Source organism: Epinephelus lanceolatus, chromosome 4 (genome assembly GCF_041903045.1).
Source record: "Epinephelus lanceolatus isolate andai-2023 chromosome 4, ASM4190304v1, whole genome shotgun sequence".
Lineage (NCBI taxonomy): Eukaryota > Metazoa > Chordata > Actinopteri > Perciformes > Serranidae > Epinephelus > Epinephelus lanceolatus.
The window spans coordinates 41,086,341-41,102,930 of NC_135737.1; the positions used below are offsets into that span (position 1 = coordinate 41,086,341).

The 16,590-nt window shown below is 42.4% G+C and overlaps 1 protein-coding gene across 2 annotated transcripts in view; it reads right to left on the reverse strand.

The window, feature by feature from the left end:
- The window catches only part of dpf1 (double PHD fingers 1), a 52,936-nt gene that overhangs the window by 28,621 nt on the left and 7,725 nt on the right, over positions 1–16,590 (reverse strand). For both annotated transcript variants that reach the window (XR_004501890.2, XM_033631856.2), the window contains exons 2-8: positions 9,066–9,095; positions 8,354–8,514; positions 6,291–6,398; positions 5,442–5,569; positions 2,121–2,210; positions 1,041–1,119; positions 754–885 (exon numbers count right to left, since the gene is read on the reverse strand). Coding sequence is in view for 1 of the 2 variants with exons in the window: in XM_033631856.2 (XP_033487747.2) it covers positions 754–885; positions 1,041–1,119; positions 2,121–2,210; positions 5,442–5,569; positions 6,291–6,398; positions 8,354–8,514; positions 9,066–9,095 (728 nt within the window). In the remaining variant the exon portion in view is untranslated. The remainder of the gene's footprint in view (positions 1–753; positions 886–1,040; positions 1,120–2,120; positions 2,211–5,441; positions 5,570–6,290; positions 6,399–8,353; positions 8,515–9,065; positions 9,096–16,590) is intronic.

The window sequence follows — 16,590 nt, forward strand, 5'->3', positions numbered from 1 at the left end:
AATCATGCAATCGCTGTGTTTGATCTGAGACCACTCTATAATGTCAAAATGTGTGCACTATGCAGGTAAGTACATAGTATACGCAGTATAATGCATGTAAGAGTGCTAAGGGAAGTATCTGATTTGAGACACGGCATCAGTGTCCAACAGACTAAAATCCTGTTTAATGCAGGAGACAAACATATGCTGCAGCAGGTCTGCTCATGGTTGAGCCCTGTTTGTCCCCATGGACACACAGTAAGGGTCAGTCCTTGTTGTCCTTGTCTCTACAGAGGCTCCCATCTGAAACTGTAGCTGCATAAAGCCTGCTCAGCCTGTCCATCACAGCCAACGTCCGACCCTTGTTTAACCCAAGTCGAGAGTTGGGTCAAGAAGCCGAGTCGGATGATTCATGGTGACCCATTTTGATCGACCGCAAAAACACAGTGTTAACCTGCACCGCTGCGTCAGTCTGAAAGTGGAATCAGTGAGAGCTGAAGGAGTCAGCTAAACCCAGTACTCCACTGGGAGAAATCTTATCCTTCATCCACACAAGTGCACACTTTGGATTTGACTCAGTCAGCACTGTAACTATCTTTAATGCTGCAGAAGGAACTCCAGCACGATCAATAGTTCTTGGTAATATTCTGATTATTAAAGATTGGTGGAATGACCCTGAAACTGCTAAAAGTATAACACTCCACATGAAGTAGAAATAAAATGGATGATGATTGACAACCTGACATCTACAAAATATTCAGACAGCAGACTCACGCTTGTGGTTGTTCTTGCGCTGAAAGGGTAGTGTGTGTCGCTCCGAGTCTTCTTCCCCCTCCTCATCTGCCAGGTGTGTGTGAGTGTAATGGTAACTCAGCCCTGGGCGGTTCTTATAGCGCTTTCCACAGACTGTAACACACACACGCGCGCGCGCACACACACACACACACACACACACACACACACACACACACACACACACACAACCACAGTGTATACGATTGTTCCTGTATAAATTAAAAATAAAAAAGTAAGGAATAAAGAAATAAAGTTGCAACGCTCACTGTCACAGACGTAAGGCTTGTCTCTGTCTTCAATGGCAGCCGGCTCTTGTCTCTTCCTCATGCCCCCGACACCGTAGGCCTGCAGAGACAACACACACACACACTTGTGAGAACCCAGACAGCCGCATGCAATATCACACATGTTCATAAGATACAAACAAAAAGTTTGAACTTCCACACTTGTCATCCAAGTCATGCATGCACACACGTACACAATAAAAAGAGCGTAACAGCAGTGTCTTTAAGCAGACACACACACACACACACACACACACACACGTTTGCATTCTAATCATCTGCTCTCAGTGTAAAGCTCCACTTCCAGCAGGAGGGGGCTGATGACACCTAGCAGGGGAGCAACAGCTCCAATTAGCAACCCTGGTGTCTGTGTGTGAGCCTGTGTATGTGTGTGTGATGATTTTCAGAATACATTGTTAACACTTGATTATCTTCCCATAGGACGCCCAAAAGGAGTGGGAAAAAAAACCTTCCTGATCTAATCAAAGATGTTAAAAAAAAGAGGTTGTCCCAGCATGATTTAAACCTCTAGATCCTGTTGCATTTATTCTCTGTAATAACTGCTGGTTTGTCGGATGACATATCACCACAGACATACAGAGAAGTCAAACGCACTATGTGAAATATGCTAAATAAAATCTGTCTTAAACTTAGACCAGGAAATAGAAAAAGTTTAATTTCTGCAGATGGCAATTAGCACAACTTCTCCATGTGTGGACTGAAATGGAAGCTTTAATTTAATTCTTGCAATATTCATTTGACACCAGCAACAGAAGAAGTTGTGCTAACACTACACATCCTCTTAGTCTAAATCAGAATAACTTAAAGGCTGTCATGTTATAGTGTAATCTACATCAGGACTCCTTATACTATCTGTTTGATGGGCAAGACTCTAAACTTTCACACCACAGTCTGACTCTGAGCTTGATCTGGGTCAACTGTGCAGACTTCAGCTTCCTGTGCTTCACTCGTCGACACCAGCAGCAAAACTTTCTTTGGTGGCTTGTCAGGTCAGTGTACAATGACCAGGGAAAGAAAGAGATGAATTACGAAATGTGTTACCCGTGCTTTGGTACGGTTCTTGCGCTTCGGGACGTCTTCCTCCATCTCGTCCACCTCCAGCTCATGAGGGAAATCTCCAACCAGCAGCTTCTGTGACAGAGAGACAGATGGACTGTTAGACAGGTTAGTTAGTTTCCTTTTTCTACTGTTACTTTCCTCTCTTTCCTTTCCTGTCCCCTCTACCATCTCGGTCTCTACTTGTTTTCACCCTGTTTCACACGGGCCCATGGGTGGTCATGAAATTGCACGACTTCCTGCTGGTTTTGAGAGTATTTGCATAATCCCAGTGCTGGAAACAACCTGAAAAGCAGAATCATTTCCACTAAATATAGCCAAATGTGTCTCCATTTAATTGCAATAAACAAGTCGATTTAAGACTTCCTCAATTAAGGGGCTACACCATGCAATTTAGTGTTACACTTCTAAAAGTTAGGGGTGCACTGAGAAAAATAACCAAGCAGCAGAGGCCAGCATATCCTGGTTCTTCACAAACACTGGATCCTACATTTCCTGTAAAGCTACACAAGCCCTTTTTAAATAGGAATTGTACAAATTTGCAGGAAAGCCCAATCAGTCTTTTTTCAGCATTGGCAGTATAAAAACAAAATCGCGGAGTGTGGCAAAATGCCCCCTGCCTACTTTTGTTTATACAGAATGCGCCTTTTTTCGGGGCAATGGGGGGCATGAGCCAGTAACAAAACGTGTAGCTCAGCGTGTGACGTAAACATTGACGTACTCTGAGGGAAGCCGTGGCTGGTCAGTCCTTCAGCGATTCTCTCCTAAGTTGGCCTGTCCTTCATCGTTTCCGTCATCTGACAGTTAATGGCCTCTTCGTTTGCGAGGGCAAGGAGGGCGCGCAATTCCTTGTCTCCTCAGTTGCTCATCTTTACAGTGTCTGTCAGGTTTGCATTTCCCTCTTGCTACTAACTGCTCGCTAATTCCTGCTGTCAGCTGTTTCCTTCCTTCCTTCCACCGCCAGTGGGTCGCACGTACGGCATCATCAACAGCTCCTCCCACAAGTCTTCAACAGCCCCTCCTGTGGCGGAAGGGCACCTTATTCTTTTTAAACCAAAAAGGTAATATGTCTACCCTACGAGACGGAAAACTGGGCACCTCGGATCAACTTGCCAATCCGGCTCTGTGTGTCTAAACGCTCGCAGCTTGCCGGCAAAACAGCCCAACATTGGCAGAAAATCTGGCAGTGTAAAAGGGGCTACTGATCCTTTACCTCAGACTGGCACATATGGGAACTTTGTCAAGGCCGACCTCTTTTTGGGGGGGTTGAAAGCCAAAGATTGATGTCAGTGCAATTTAATGTGTGTTTGGATTACAATTTTGACGTGTCTGTATTCATTTATTTCTTGTAAAACAAAGGTTTGTCTAACACACACGTCTAATAATTGTTTTGTGACCTTGCCTGAACTTGAGCGTTCATGATACCTTAATAAATTGAGGTTAAATGCCATCATGTCCCTTCAGTTCCCCCCTGTCCAGATATTGCTAATCAGGGCATTTATATTTGATTGGGTCACCAGGTATCTTTAGGTTAAGTGTTGTCAGTAAATAACAAACCTGTTAATAGCCAACAGTTTGATCTAGGCTGAGATTTAGTTGGAGACATGCTGCTATACTGTATGACTGTAACGTTACTACAGCAGCCTGCCACTCAAACATTAGCTATCCATCAGTAGTAACTGTCACCAGCATCATTTAGCCATTTACAACGCTGACAGTGAATATTCACATATACTATGTGCCTCAGATTTCAGTGTGAAAGCCTTGGTTACACAACAGCTTTTTCAAATTTTTCTGACAGCATGTTTCTTTTCTCCGAAAGTGGACATGGAGTTGGCGATGACGTGATAAAGATCAGGTCTATAGCTTGGAGCCAAATCTTGAGCTGCTATTTTCTATTTTGCTATTTACGACATTGCAGGGGAATGAATCGGAGATCGGCAGCTTTGCATTTATCGCTGGTGCAACCAACTACATAGAAACGCTTTTGCTTGCTTTATGTATTCAATTTAGAGACATGTTTTGACCTCTTCTGTGTACTCCATCTACACTGAACATGCTACGCTGGTTGTTTTCCCCCAAAAAGGGGGCATGGTGATGATATATTGCCAGTCTGATGTATCTCTTTTATGAGACAGTCTCTTTTATGTGTACCCCTCCTCATGACAAATAAACTGAAATTCATGTGTAAAATTGGTGGACTGCCACTTTAGAGGAGGGGGCCTGCGATTCTAAATCAATACACTTCATGTCAAATTCAGCGAATATCTCATGTAAATGGTAAACAGACCGAGACACACATCACTATACCAGCTACACTCCCTCTTCCACATCTTTGCACACAAGGAACGGAGCTACATCATGATGGTAATGAGACTGAATAAAATCAGAGATATTACTGGAGCGTCTGAGGGATCACTAACGAGAGAAGTGTAATTGTGTGAGTGTCGATTTCAAATATCAACAATCTTTCTCCAGAATCGCTGACTCCACCTTTAAGAGGCTTTTAGCTTTTCTTGTCCTTAGTGAAGAAAAATACCAGCTGTCAAGAGACATTAATCTGGTTGTGGTTATTGCAAAAAGAACATGCATGACACATGATAGCAAGTAATAAGAAATCTGATAGATAGGTATTAAGGGAAGAGTTAAGTAAAGAGCAGAGTGTTGAAGCAATGGCTGACTTGGTGAGCCCTGAACTGGGCTGGAGTCAGGGGAAGCCCTGGATTAGAGGCCCTGAACGCTTCTCTATCTCTCAAAGGGCCACTGTGAGGGCCATTCACTCAACTGCTGATTGATTAGCTGTCTGTCTAAGTTCGAGAGCAACGGCCTCGAGCCGGTGAAATACTCCAGCCAGAGGGGCATGAAGTTTTTGCTCAGAAGTTTCTGAGTGTAACATGCTGCGTAAAGGATGACAAAGAGGTGGATCGACTGCCCTCAAGTGTCCCTAAAATAATTGTTCACAAGGTTGGGCCCTTAAAACACGTGAGTGGAATCCCGGTCAAAAAAAAAAAAAAAAGAATGAATGCAGTGCAATCACACAAACACACACGCACACACACACACATACACACTCGGTGCCAGGAGGGAGTTGTCAGAGCTGCGGGAGCCTGTGTCACCGCCAAAACACACACTCCGAGAGAGACAAAGGCAGAGACAGACAAAGAAGCGCAAACACAGAGGGTAATACAGACAGATGAAAAGAGACAGACAGCCTGACATAAGAACAAGACACAGAGAACAACAAAGTACAGGAGCGAGAGAGGCTGAGAAAATGAGACAGGGAAGAAAGACAAACCAGAGTCTCACCTGACACTCGCTCATTGGCTCTTCTTCCTTGGTTTCTACCTTCTTGTCCAGGGTTTCCCCGGCGAGCAGCGACTCCAACACAGGACCATCTGGGATACCCCCCTCCTTCTTTAGAGAAGCCTCATAGTCTGGAGAACGAGACAATTACAATCAGGAAACAGCGGAGAGCTCGCATTCATGCTGACATGCTCAGTTGAGCTGACAGTGCCCTGAGGAAACAAAATTTGGCTGGTTCATGAAGATGCAAGGACTTCAGCTTTTGCAGAGTGCAGACGCTGAAATGATCATCTGCAAGACTGTGTACTGCTTGTGGGAAGCGTCCACATTTTCTTTACAGATGTTTCTCTTCATGTAACCACCTGCTAGAGTGTCAGTAAATTAGCAAATATGCAAATTATTGCCAGTTTAACTAATAACTGACTATATTTAAAACTTCAAACAAAACATGAACAGAGCTCTGAGCCAGTAAGAGTTAAAGTGATTTCAAAGGTAGAATAAAAAAAAAGTCGAGATGGTGATATTTTCTGACCTTTAAAATTTAGAAGCGCAAGATGCATCTTAACCCCGCCTCACTAGTGGCCCATTACAGCTTCACAAAATCATGGTGTGCAGTTAAAACATATCTCAAAACCACAAAACTTTAAATAAATCCCCAATTCCAAGATTTCAAAACGTCAAAATGCTGAATTTTGGGCACCTGTTTAGAAAATAATATTGTGTACAGCACATGTGATGCTGTCGTTTTTCAAACCTCACTAGCATCACTTCACAATTAGCAATATTCACCCTGTGGATACAAAGATCTCACAGTTCTGTCAGTGGTAAAAGTCAAAATCCCTCCTTAATTACCAATCTTGAACTCGATCGGTACAAGTCGAGGGTCCTCCAGGATGTTTAGCCGTCTCTTCTTGCGCCAGCAGCGGGCGGGATATGTGTACAACTGACCTGGAGCATGACCTGAAACACAGAGGAATACACAGCTCCGTTACAGGACATATTGCTACGGGTCAAACATTAACTCAGGCATGAGCAAAAAAATGAATGGTTTGATAAAAAGATAATCACTCTCTGCTGGGTGAAAATATTAGCATTAGGCCTAAGTATGTCTACTTTAGGCACAGCAGTGCTTTGAGCTAAATGCTAAAAGTAGAGCTGCCCCCTAATAGTCGACCAAATGTTAGTCGACCAGAAAGGTCATTAGTCAGCAAGATTTCTTTGGTCGCTTAGTCGCAGGAAAAAAAAAAAAGTGAAACTCTATTAGTGCCATGTGGGGATTTACTTTGAAATCACAGACACAGGAAGTGTCCACGCTCAGCAGTCAGACAGGAGTCAGGTTAATTTCCAGGGCTGGTACCTGCGGTTATTCCACAGGCTAGTTAATAACATGTCGGGCAGGAAATCCAAAGTGTGGGATCATTTTGAGAAGGTGAAGGACGAACCCAAGGTGATATGTAAACTCATCTTCATTGGTCGACTACAAACATGACGTATCATGTGAAACATGGAAGTAGCTACATGCCCATTAGCCCACAGCGTCATTAACAGGCGGCTCGCTCAGTGTGTAACGTGCACTTGTAGATAAAATATAGGCCTATATTAATGAAGGTTCATTAGTACGGTTTTGTATTTCTCTGTAATGTAGCACAGTGTTAACAAGGTTACTGATACTATTCTTTCTCACACCTTCAACTCAAACCACCAAAATATATCATTTAATAATTAAATTGATATCATACACATGTGGCCGACTAGTCGATTAATGGCTCTAAATGATGACTGTTGTCGACTAGGAAATTCGTAGGGGGCAACCCTAGCTAAAACATCTGCTAAGAGTGCTAAGATTTGCCAATTAGCACTAAAAACATAGCAAAGCTGAGGATGATGGGAATTAAATGTGTTTTTCAGATACATTCATTTGTTTGATCACTAAAATTGATACAGTTTTTCCAGATAAAGAGGTGAATTTAGGAACCAAATTTCATGGAATTCGTCCAATAGGTTTTTAGACATTTAACCACAAATGTCAGCCTGCAGGTGGAAGAGTTAAAGTTCATCCTCTGAGGACCATGAATTTATAAAATTCCATCTTAATCCATCCAATAATTGTTGAGATATTTCAGTCTGGACTCCAGCATGGCTAAAAACACATAAGCAACTGTGGTGTAAATGGCTGTCTAATATGGTACTTGACACGTTTCAGCGTTTTTTAAACACAAACTACTTTCTGTTGGTTTTTGAAAATAACTAGCCATTAAAAAATGGCTACCAAATATAAATAAACCTAAAATCTTAAACACACATAAAATGTTAATTGATTCAATTTTCAATTTAATTCAATACTAATCTATGCAAATCAAGTTGTAACTAAAAACTAACAAACAAAGGAGTAGTACTGGCAGACACCAGGCAAAGCCGACAAACTGAAATCGTTAACACACTCTTGCACACACACCCATACACACATAAGTGCATTCTCTCTGGAATAGTTGGTGCCAGCGGCGTATCATTGCCTACAGGGGTGTCTGATTCACTGCCAAAATACACTGATGTTACAGAGAAAGAGAAAGCGATGAGGAAACACCCGATGGGGAAAGTTAAAAAAAATAAATAAATAAAATAAAAAAGTTGAGGTCTGAAAGGTAGGAGGCCTGGAAAAGAGGGGGAGGAAATGAGGGAGAGGGGAGAGGAAGGAAAATGAGACAGAAACAAGCAGAGCAGAGGAAGGAAGGAAGCCGCAGGACAAATGACTAGAGAAAATAATTTGTGTAGTGCAACAGCTGTTAAACACAACACACACATGCCAACAAAGACGAGTGCTCTGAAGAGCTCCTCAAGCCTCGGCCAGCCACTTGGCACTTTATTCCGATCCATGGCAACACCCCTCACACCCTCACACACATAGAGAGACACACCTGGTCCGCGGTGGTTCTTCTCCATCCAGATGTAGCAGTTGCTCTGGGCCACGCCAGTCTGGGAGTCGAGGAAGGGGAGACGCATGGAGCGCTCGGCGCATAGACGGGCATTGTAGCTGCGACAGTGTTCAATGGCCTCCTTGTAGAACTCTTCACCAAGACTGAGAGAGAAGAGGAGGGTGAAGAGGAGGGTGAGGGGGTCAAAGATGAAGGACGAAGGGGGATTAGAGCCCAACATTAGCAGGAAACCAGGATGCCAAAAGCGTGGCGTGGTTTTGTGTGTGTTTAGTGTGTGAGTCAAAGGAGGAAGTTTCATGGACAGGTGTAGGGCAAGTTGTGTGTGCGCAAGCTTCAAGCTGCGCCACTTCTGGGGGCATGTGTGTAAGTCAAAAGGGTCATTGAGTGGTCAGTCATGGATAGTTATGGTGTGTTTGTGTGTGTGTATGTGTGTGTGTGTGTGTGTAGGCCCAGTCCTATTAACCTGGGTCACAGCAGATGAGCTGGCAACTACACACTGTTAAAGCCACACACTGTCACACACAGGCAGCACAGTAACACATTTTTCACGGTTAGTACAAAGTATGCACTGTATCTTCTCACCTGTACATGTGTGAGTTTGATTAACATTCAGTGTAATATTCTTTTCTTTGTTCCTCCCTCCCTCCCTCCCTCATCCCCCTCCTCACTCCCATCTCTCATCCCCCCCTCTTACCTGTTCTTGATGACTGCACCTCCAGATTGCCTGTAGGGAGAAGAGGAAGAAGAAGAAGAAAAAAAACAATAGATGTGTGGTGAGTCACTCCTTCACTCCACCCGACTTCCTCCCCCCTCCCTTTCCACTTCTCAGCCTTTTACGAAATCTTTCCTTCACTCTCTCCATCTTTTTTTTTTAAATATATTTTTTATGTTGTTGCATGTTTAACTTTCACACTCTGCCCATGTCTGGCTGCACTACTTTTTTTTTTTGTTAATTTTCCTTTTTCTTCGCACTTCTTCCTCTTCTCTTTGTCTCTCTCGTGTTAATCACTCCTCTCTTGTGTCTTCCTGCTGAGTGCAGACATCAAGGTCACTCTGCTATACAGACGGTAGATACAGGACACACAAAACTAAAGCTACACACACACACACAAACACAAAGAGCTACAGTGCTAGGCCAACAGCGATCTCACAAAAAACAGTGCAGCGCAGCCGATTGAGCCTCGCGCTCCTTTAATACAGTCAGACTCACGATGGCAGTTAAGGAAAAATTAGCAAAATCTAACAGTACAACCAGAAATATCGTCTTTTTTATTCGTCTTTCCTGTCAAAACATAGTGCCAATGTTACCCACAATGCAGTTCACCTGCCATCAGTTCAGCTGGAGAGTCACATGTGTTATGCTAGCAGTGGCTAATGTAGCCTTGAGCTGCTCAGACTGTTCTCGTGCACTGTTTGTATGTTTTCTTACAAACAGTCATGCACCAAACTTAGTAATTTGTAGTAGTAGTAATTTGTGCATAACCCACATATTTTGAAAGGCTGCGATCACATGTGTAAAGAAGGAAGTGGTCCCGAGTGGTCCAGTCAGAAGGCAGGTAGGGGGCAACAAAACACAGGACTTTCCACAGGACTTTGAGTGAACATTCATTTTAAGGTACGTCCTCACCATGTTTCTATTCCTACACCTAACCACAGACACATTACTTGTCAAAACCTAACCTATTATGTAACTTTACATTAAGGGCATAACGTCATTTGTGAACCCTTCTGTGAGGAGCCTCATGCAGCGATGAGAAGCAGGCTACAGAGGTCTGATAAGCTCACTTCGGTCTAATTCCACCACCCCAGATTCTTTCATTTTCAAACATCAGCCTTAGCTGACCACGAGGACATTTACCCAACCTGTTCTCATTCCTAGATGACCTGGGAGCAGAGCTGGGTATATCGCGTTACAAAGTTACAAAGTTACAAAGTAACGCGTTAGAGTACTTTGATTACTTTTTGCAGTAACGAGTAACCTAACACGTTAGTTTGCTGTTTGAGTAATCAAATACTTAAGTACATTTTCAAACAAGACATCAGTTACTTCCGTTACTTTTAGAACGCTGGTCCTTCAGCTCCGAAACAACAACGGCTGTCGTTTGGTTCTAATAACGGAGATAACGTTAAACGTATCAGTCTGAAAGAAGCCACGGAGCTTGTGGCTCGCTACGTGGTCGGAGAAATGCTGCCGTTGTCTACGGTGGAGTCTAAATAGGTGGAGTAGGACTCGCTGACAGACATATTTCAGACTCAGGACTTGCATTATGCCTGGTACACGCTACACGCTGGTACTCACCAATTATCCCCGGTCGTCTTTCACGGCGTGTGTGATGTCATCGGGTTATTCTTGTCCTATTTTTATTTTACTATTATTTGAGTCACTGTGTGTGTGTTCATGTGCCAGCCGACATGTTGTTGTAGTCACCTAAAAGCGTCAGCAGATGGGAGGAGCTACATTTGAAGCGCCACACGTAAACCGTCAAGTTACTGTATCTTCCACAGGAAGTTCTGACAAATGTTTCAGAATAAAAGCCTATTTAGAAAATGGAGGGATTCTCTCAGCCGAGGTTATAAGGGGCTTTTAATTTGAAACAAGTGTTGAGTTTGAAATGACGGTGCGATATGTTAACTTTACAAAGACAACGGAGCGGATAAAAAGTAAATATATAAACACACAGAGGGATTAATAAATAACGGAGCGTCTATAATGTAGTTTGTTTCAAATGAAGCTGGGAGCCTCTGCAGTTGTGGTGAGTAAAAGCCCCGCCGCTATTTGTTAATGTTATTACTTTATGTCCGACCATGAGGATGTACCATTGTTTGCTAGCTTGATGCTAATGACAGTAACGTTAACTCAGCGGGTTGACAAAGTGCATCTGCTGTTTCACACCATCATTTCCCCTTTTTCTCTGTGTGGTAACATCCCTAGAGGAAATATTAAAAACGCTGGGGTGTTGTTGTCATAGCTACAGTTGTCTACGGCAGCAGATCTTTCTGTGTTTCTACTGGTCAAAGTGACGGCTGTGATGGGAGAATTGGATCTCAGTGCAGGGCAAGTGGTCCATAACTTTAATTTTGGAGACAAAAAAATGTAGGCTTAGTGCCCTGTGGTCCATTGCCCAATAGGAAATGTAGAATACTCAAAAGTACTTTAAAAGTGCTTGAGTTACTTTTCTCAGGGAGTAACGTTGGAAGTACTTTTAAAGTAATTGAGTTACTTTACTCAGGGAGTAACGCAGTAAAGTAACTGGTTACTTTTTTAAAAAGTAACGCAGTAACATACTTTGATTACTTTTAAAGTAACCCTTACCCAACACTGGCTGGGAGTGAGACCAGGTTGGTTAATCAGACTGCATAATGCTCCATGTGGAGCCACAAAGGGCTTGGTCCAATCTCCAACACCTTTGAACACACTTTGATGTGTAAAATCAGTTCCCCTTTAAATAGGCTGCACCTGAAGGCCACAAGCCAAAATGATAAAGTTGTTGGTAATGCTACAAGTCTTGCTGGTGTTATAAACCTCTGAAAACAGGCCACATGCAAAAGAATCTGTTATATAATGATAGAAAAGAAACTGAAGGGTGTACAGTATCAAAAAAACAACTAAGTATTAAGTTTATTAGGGGCTTGTGTGCCAAATTTGGTAATGACTGGATGAAATTTGTTGCTTTAGAAAACTGTTTTGGTAGAAACAAATATAGCTGCACACCATGTAGTAGTAGCAGTAGAGAGATTTGAATGCTGTGTAACGTTTCAAGCCAGCAGCTCCTTCTCAGACTTTAATGTCACACAGTAAAACTGAGGAGGAGCTGCTGACTGGAAACATTACACAGCATAAAAAGGTGTGCGGATATATTTGTTTCTACTTTGCTAGATTTTTTTTGATCCAGCACCCACTCTGTTTGATGATTAGGATGTGTGTGTGTTTCATTCTTATTATCATTATTATTTTTTGTTTTGCAGTAATTCATAATTTTGAACCTGTGCTGTTGGATTCGTCATGATCCAAGGAATCTAGGTGAAAAATAATTTGCTTTTTCAGGCAAAGAATGCCCAAAACGGCTTTCTTTTTTTTCCCCCTATGAAAAAGATTGCATATTAGCGTTATCTCCACCAAAATCCAATCAATCCAATCCAGTTCCTTCTTGGCCTCAGGCTTAAATTTGTACAAAAATTTACTGAAATAGTTTTTGCGATATCTGCTAATTAACAGACAAAAAGCAAACAAACTCACTGGACTAAAAGCCTCCTTGGCTGAGGTAATTATTGAAATCTGCCACAGCAACACTACAAACAACACACTGTGAAGGTATAAACAGAGCAGATAATCATCTCTGAGCAGAATAAAAGCAAAATTGAAAAGATGTGACTGTTTGACAAGACACTCAAACAAAAAGAAGATTATTTACACTTTAATATCCTTAAACTGGATTAGAGCAGATTTTTCAAATTAAGAAAGGTGTTTTTGTGAGAACGTCAAGAACAATCAACTGTCCTGGTTGTAAATAAGGACAAATTCAACGCAGCCGTCAGACCCAGCAGATGCTGGGGAGGTCTGACAGCTTGTGCGTGGCATCTTCAAAACCTCCTAAACCAGTTCTGCAACCTTGCGGGCCATCGCTGAACGTGTGACATTTAAAGGATGTGATCGGGGTGTCAATATGTGGGGCATGCTGTGCTCGTGTCTGTTAATGTGTCGCTGGGAATGAGCTGCTTGCCTTCGGCTGAGGGGAATCTATGCAGCTCAGCGCCTGCAATCGGCTGTGCTTATGACCAAAAGAATATTCTATGGCCACGTTGGAGGTGCGTCACAGGAATTTCTCCTCACCTCGTTTCACGTGGCTTAAGTGCTGTGTCAGTGATCCTCCTTGTAGCTTACAATAGAGGAATGACGAACGGAGCAGGATAGAGGCCTGTCCAGAAAATAGCAGGTTACATCCGCGCAGTCAGATACTGCTCACCCATTATAAAGCACTGCGGTTAAAAGCAACACCTAAAATGCTTGAATTTTAAATCAGTTTGTACCTGCAGAGGCCTGGCCAAAATAGAAAGGCAACCATTCCCTTAGACACAAATATACCTAGTGTTTGCATATAAATAGTCATGAGCACGGAGAATAAACACACACACACACTAAGAGGTGCTGAAAGAGTCACATACGTTGAAAAGAAAACACAGGTCCAGAAAGCCTTACATGCTGCTTTTTTAAATATTAAGAGGAACATGGTGAATAAAAGACTTGGACTTCAAGGCTCCACTGGTAACCAGAATGAAATACCAGAGAGAAGGGAAAAAAGACAACATTCAAAATGTAAAACAGCTCAGTCCCCCCTCACTCGCCTCCTCCGTCAGCACCCCCTCACACTTCAAACCCGCTCTCTTCCATCCCTCCATCACCTCCATCCCTCTCTCCTCTGCTGCCTTTAGAGGAGAATAAGTCGTTCCTCTCTCGATAATAAGTTGACAGCTGTAGAAAATGGCTTCTTTCAATTTGGGTGCTCCCAATCTCATTATATTGTGATAGGAGAGCTGCATGACTGTTTGCCTGTTTGGAGGCTCGTACAGGAGAAGAGCTGAGGCACTCGAAGTTGAGGCTGAGAGGAAGATACACAAAGAGAAAGTTGGGAGAACACACTTGGAAGAAAAAGAGAAGGGGGACCGAGCGGAGGAGAGAAAATGAGAAAAGTGACATCCACTGAGGGAGAGGCAGAAATACAGGGAGGGAAGAGGTGAGGAGAGAAAGGGATGCAGAGTAAGACAGAGAGGATGGACAAGGAGAGAGCCGAATGGAGTAACAGAGCAGGATGACCTGTGAAAAGACGGGGCTCACTGATAACACTTCATCCTTTAGCTCTCTGTCATTTAAAAGGGGGCTGCAGGCACATTTTTCTGGACCATGAAACCCTTAATTCAGCTGCAAATAGCCTCCAGAGAAAATCAGACTCTCAACATCAATTTGTAAAATAATAATCTTCAGCTCTTAGATTTGATTCAAAAATCCCATTGAGGGGGTGGCAACAGCCGAGCGTGATTATCAGACATTCCCTCAAATGCTAGCTCTCATTGTGCAGGCCAGCCAGCTAAGTAGAATAGAAAGAGCTGTATAGCAACGACATAAACCTATTCTTAATTCAGCACCCTGTTACTCTCTCATGGACCTAAGCGTGGAACACTGGGTACTTTAAAAAAGATACTTGTGATAAAAACAGTTTTCAAATTTGTACTCAGATGGGTCACAGGGTGGCTTTGAGATTACCAGCTACTGCTGAGTTCATCAGGAGCCGTGTGTCCTTTCAAAATTTGAAGATAAAGCTTGAGCTAAATGCTGGTTAGTTGTACATGTGGAGGCATAGCAGAGTCTTAAGGGAGTAGTTCATTTTCAGTGGGAAATACACATATTTGCTTTCTTCCTGAGGGTTAGACGAGAAGACTGACACCACTCTCATGCCTGTACAGTAAATATAAAGCTACAGCCAGGCGACTGTTAGCTTAGCTTAGCACAAAGTCTCACAAAAGAGATGAAAACAGGACTCCCTAAAAATACTGTGTTTCCCCAGATGGGTGTGGTTTTGCAGGAGGTTGCAAGACTGCAAAACAAAAATCCTGAGTTATTTTCTGTTTGGCGAAAATGAGAGGTTGGACTGAGTGTCAAAGAATAGGCTCGTTTTATTTCTAAAGCTTGTAAAAGTAGGCAAACTAGACTGAAAAATATCCACTACAAGTATGAAGGCATACAGAATGCTATTCATGTTTTCCTGGAATTTGTATTTTTGGTATAACACCTCTATAAGCTACACAAAAACTCCCTAGTAACATCTAACATAACTGATAGATGCACCCCCAACCCGTCTGTAAAACAGTGGTTACATTTTTTTGAGCATTACAACCCCGCAAAATGACTCATTCCACTATAGGGATTTGATCCATTTGGTTTAAAGACATTTTAAAAGTCGAGAAGGGCCCCATGATTATATCACTTCATCCCCATTCAAGTTAGCCGAGCGCTAACTGGGAGTAGCCGGTGCAGCCTGCAAGTCTCTAGTGTGCTCTTAATTTTTGAGAAATATGTAGAGACTGAAAAAGATATGGAAAAAGGGAAAAAAGATAATATATATATAAAACATTAACAAAAGTGTTCGCGATATCAGGAAATAAGAGACAATAATATAATCATAATAAATTAAGAAATTTAAAAAAAGATAAAACATTATTTTATAGAATGTAGTTAAATAAACCTATAAATTTGAATTTAAGTTAGAGGATACATTATAGGTATACCATAGGTACACACAGATATCAACACACATGTTGCCTATTGGGGATAATATCGGCCCCGATATCATTAAAAGAGATGGATCGGGTATCAGAAAATGGAACCGACACCTGAGGCAGTCCTTTCCCTTTAAGTCTATTGCGTCATACGTCATGGAGCGAAGGAGAGAATCTGCTGTGTGGAGGTATTTCACACTATTTCAACTGCTGTTGTACAATTGTTAATTTTTGTTAAAAATAAATAGTTCATCATTGCATTGATCTGTTTCATCTTGTTTCATTTCATCTTAGAAAAGAACTGTGTAGTCATCAATGCCTGATGCCTCTAGTCTTTTCTGTTCTATATGTAAAGGTATATAGCTTTTTAGATCAATCATGGTATCGGGTCGGTATCCGGTATCGGCTGATACTCAAAGCCACAGCATCGGGATCGGTATAAACACTGAAAAAGCTGGATTGGTGCATCTCTAATACCCATATGCCTAATCATACATGCTCGCACCCATGAATGTGTGTGTACCCAAACATGGACACATAGCTAACCACATGTTTATGTGAAAGATAACGAACAATGAAACACTTCTGTGCTACCAATCTCATTCCTTCAGCTGTCATATAGTCAAAGATCATTGGGAACATCCTCTATATCTCAACCATTGTTCCCATCTTTCTTCAAAGATATGCACTTGATTTTTAACTCTAATAGTATTTTTTTCCATTTCGTGTATCTCCTTCACAAGATCCATCCATTCAACATTGGTTCAGTTATCTTTTATCTAGTGCCCTTGCTCTATGGGCTCAACGATGCAGGAATGAACGGCGTCCTACCACCAGTGCTGTATCCAGGTGTCTTAATACATGTATGCCAATGACCCAATGCAAGCTGATGAGAATGCACATCAGGCACACAACACTCTGTGTCAGGACTTGAGGCACCACCCTCA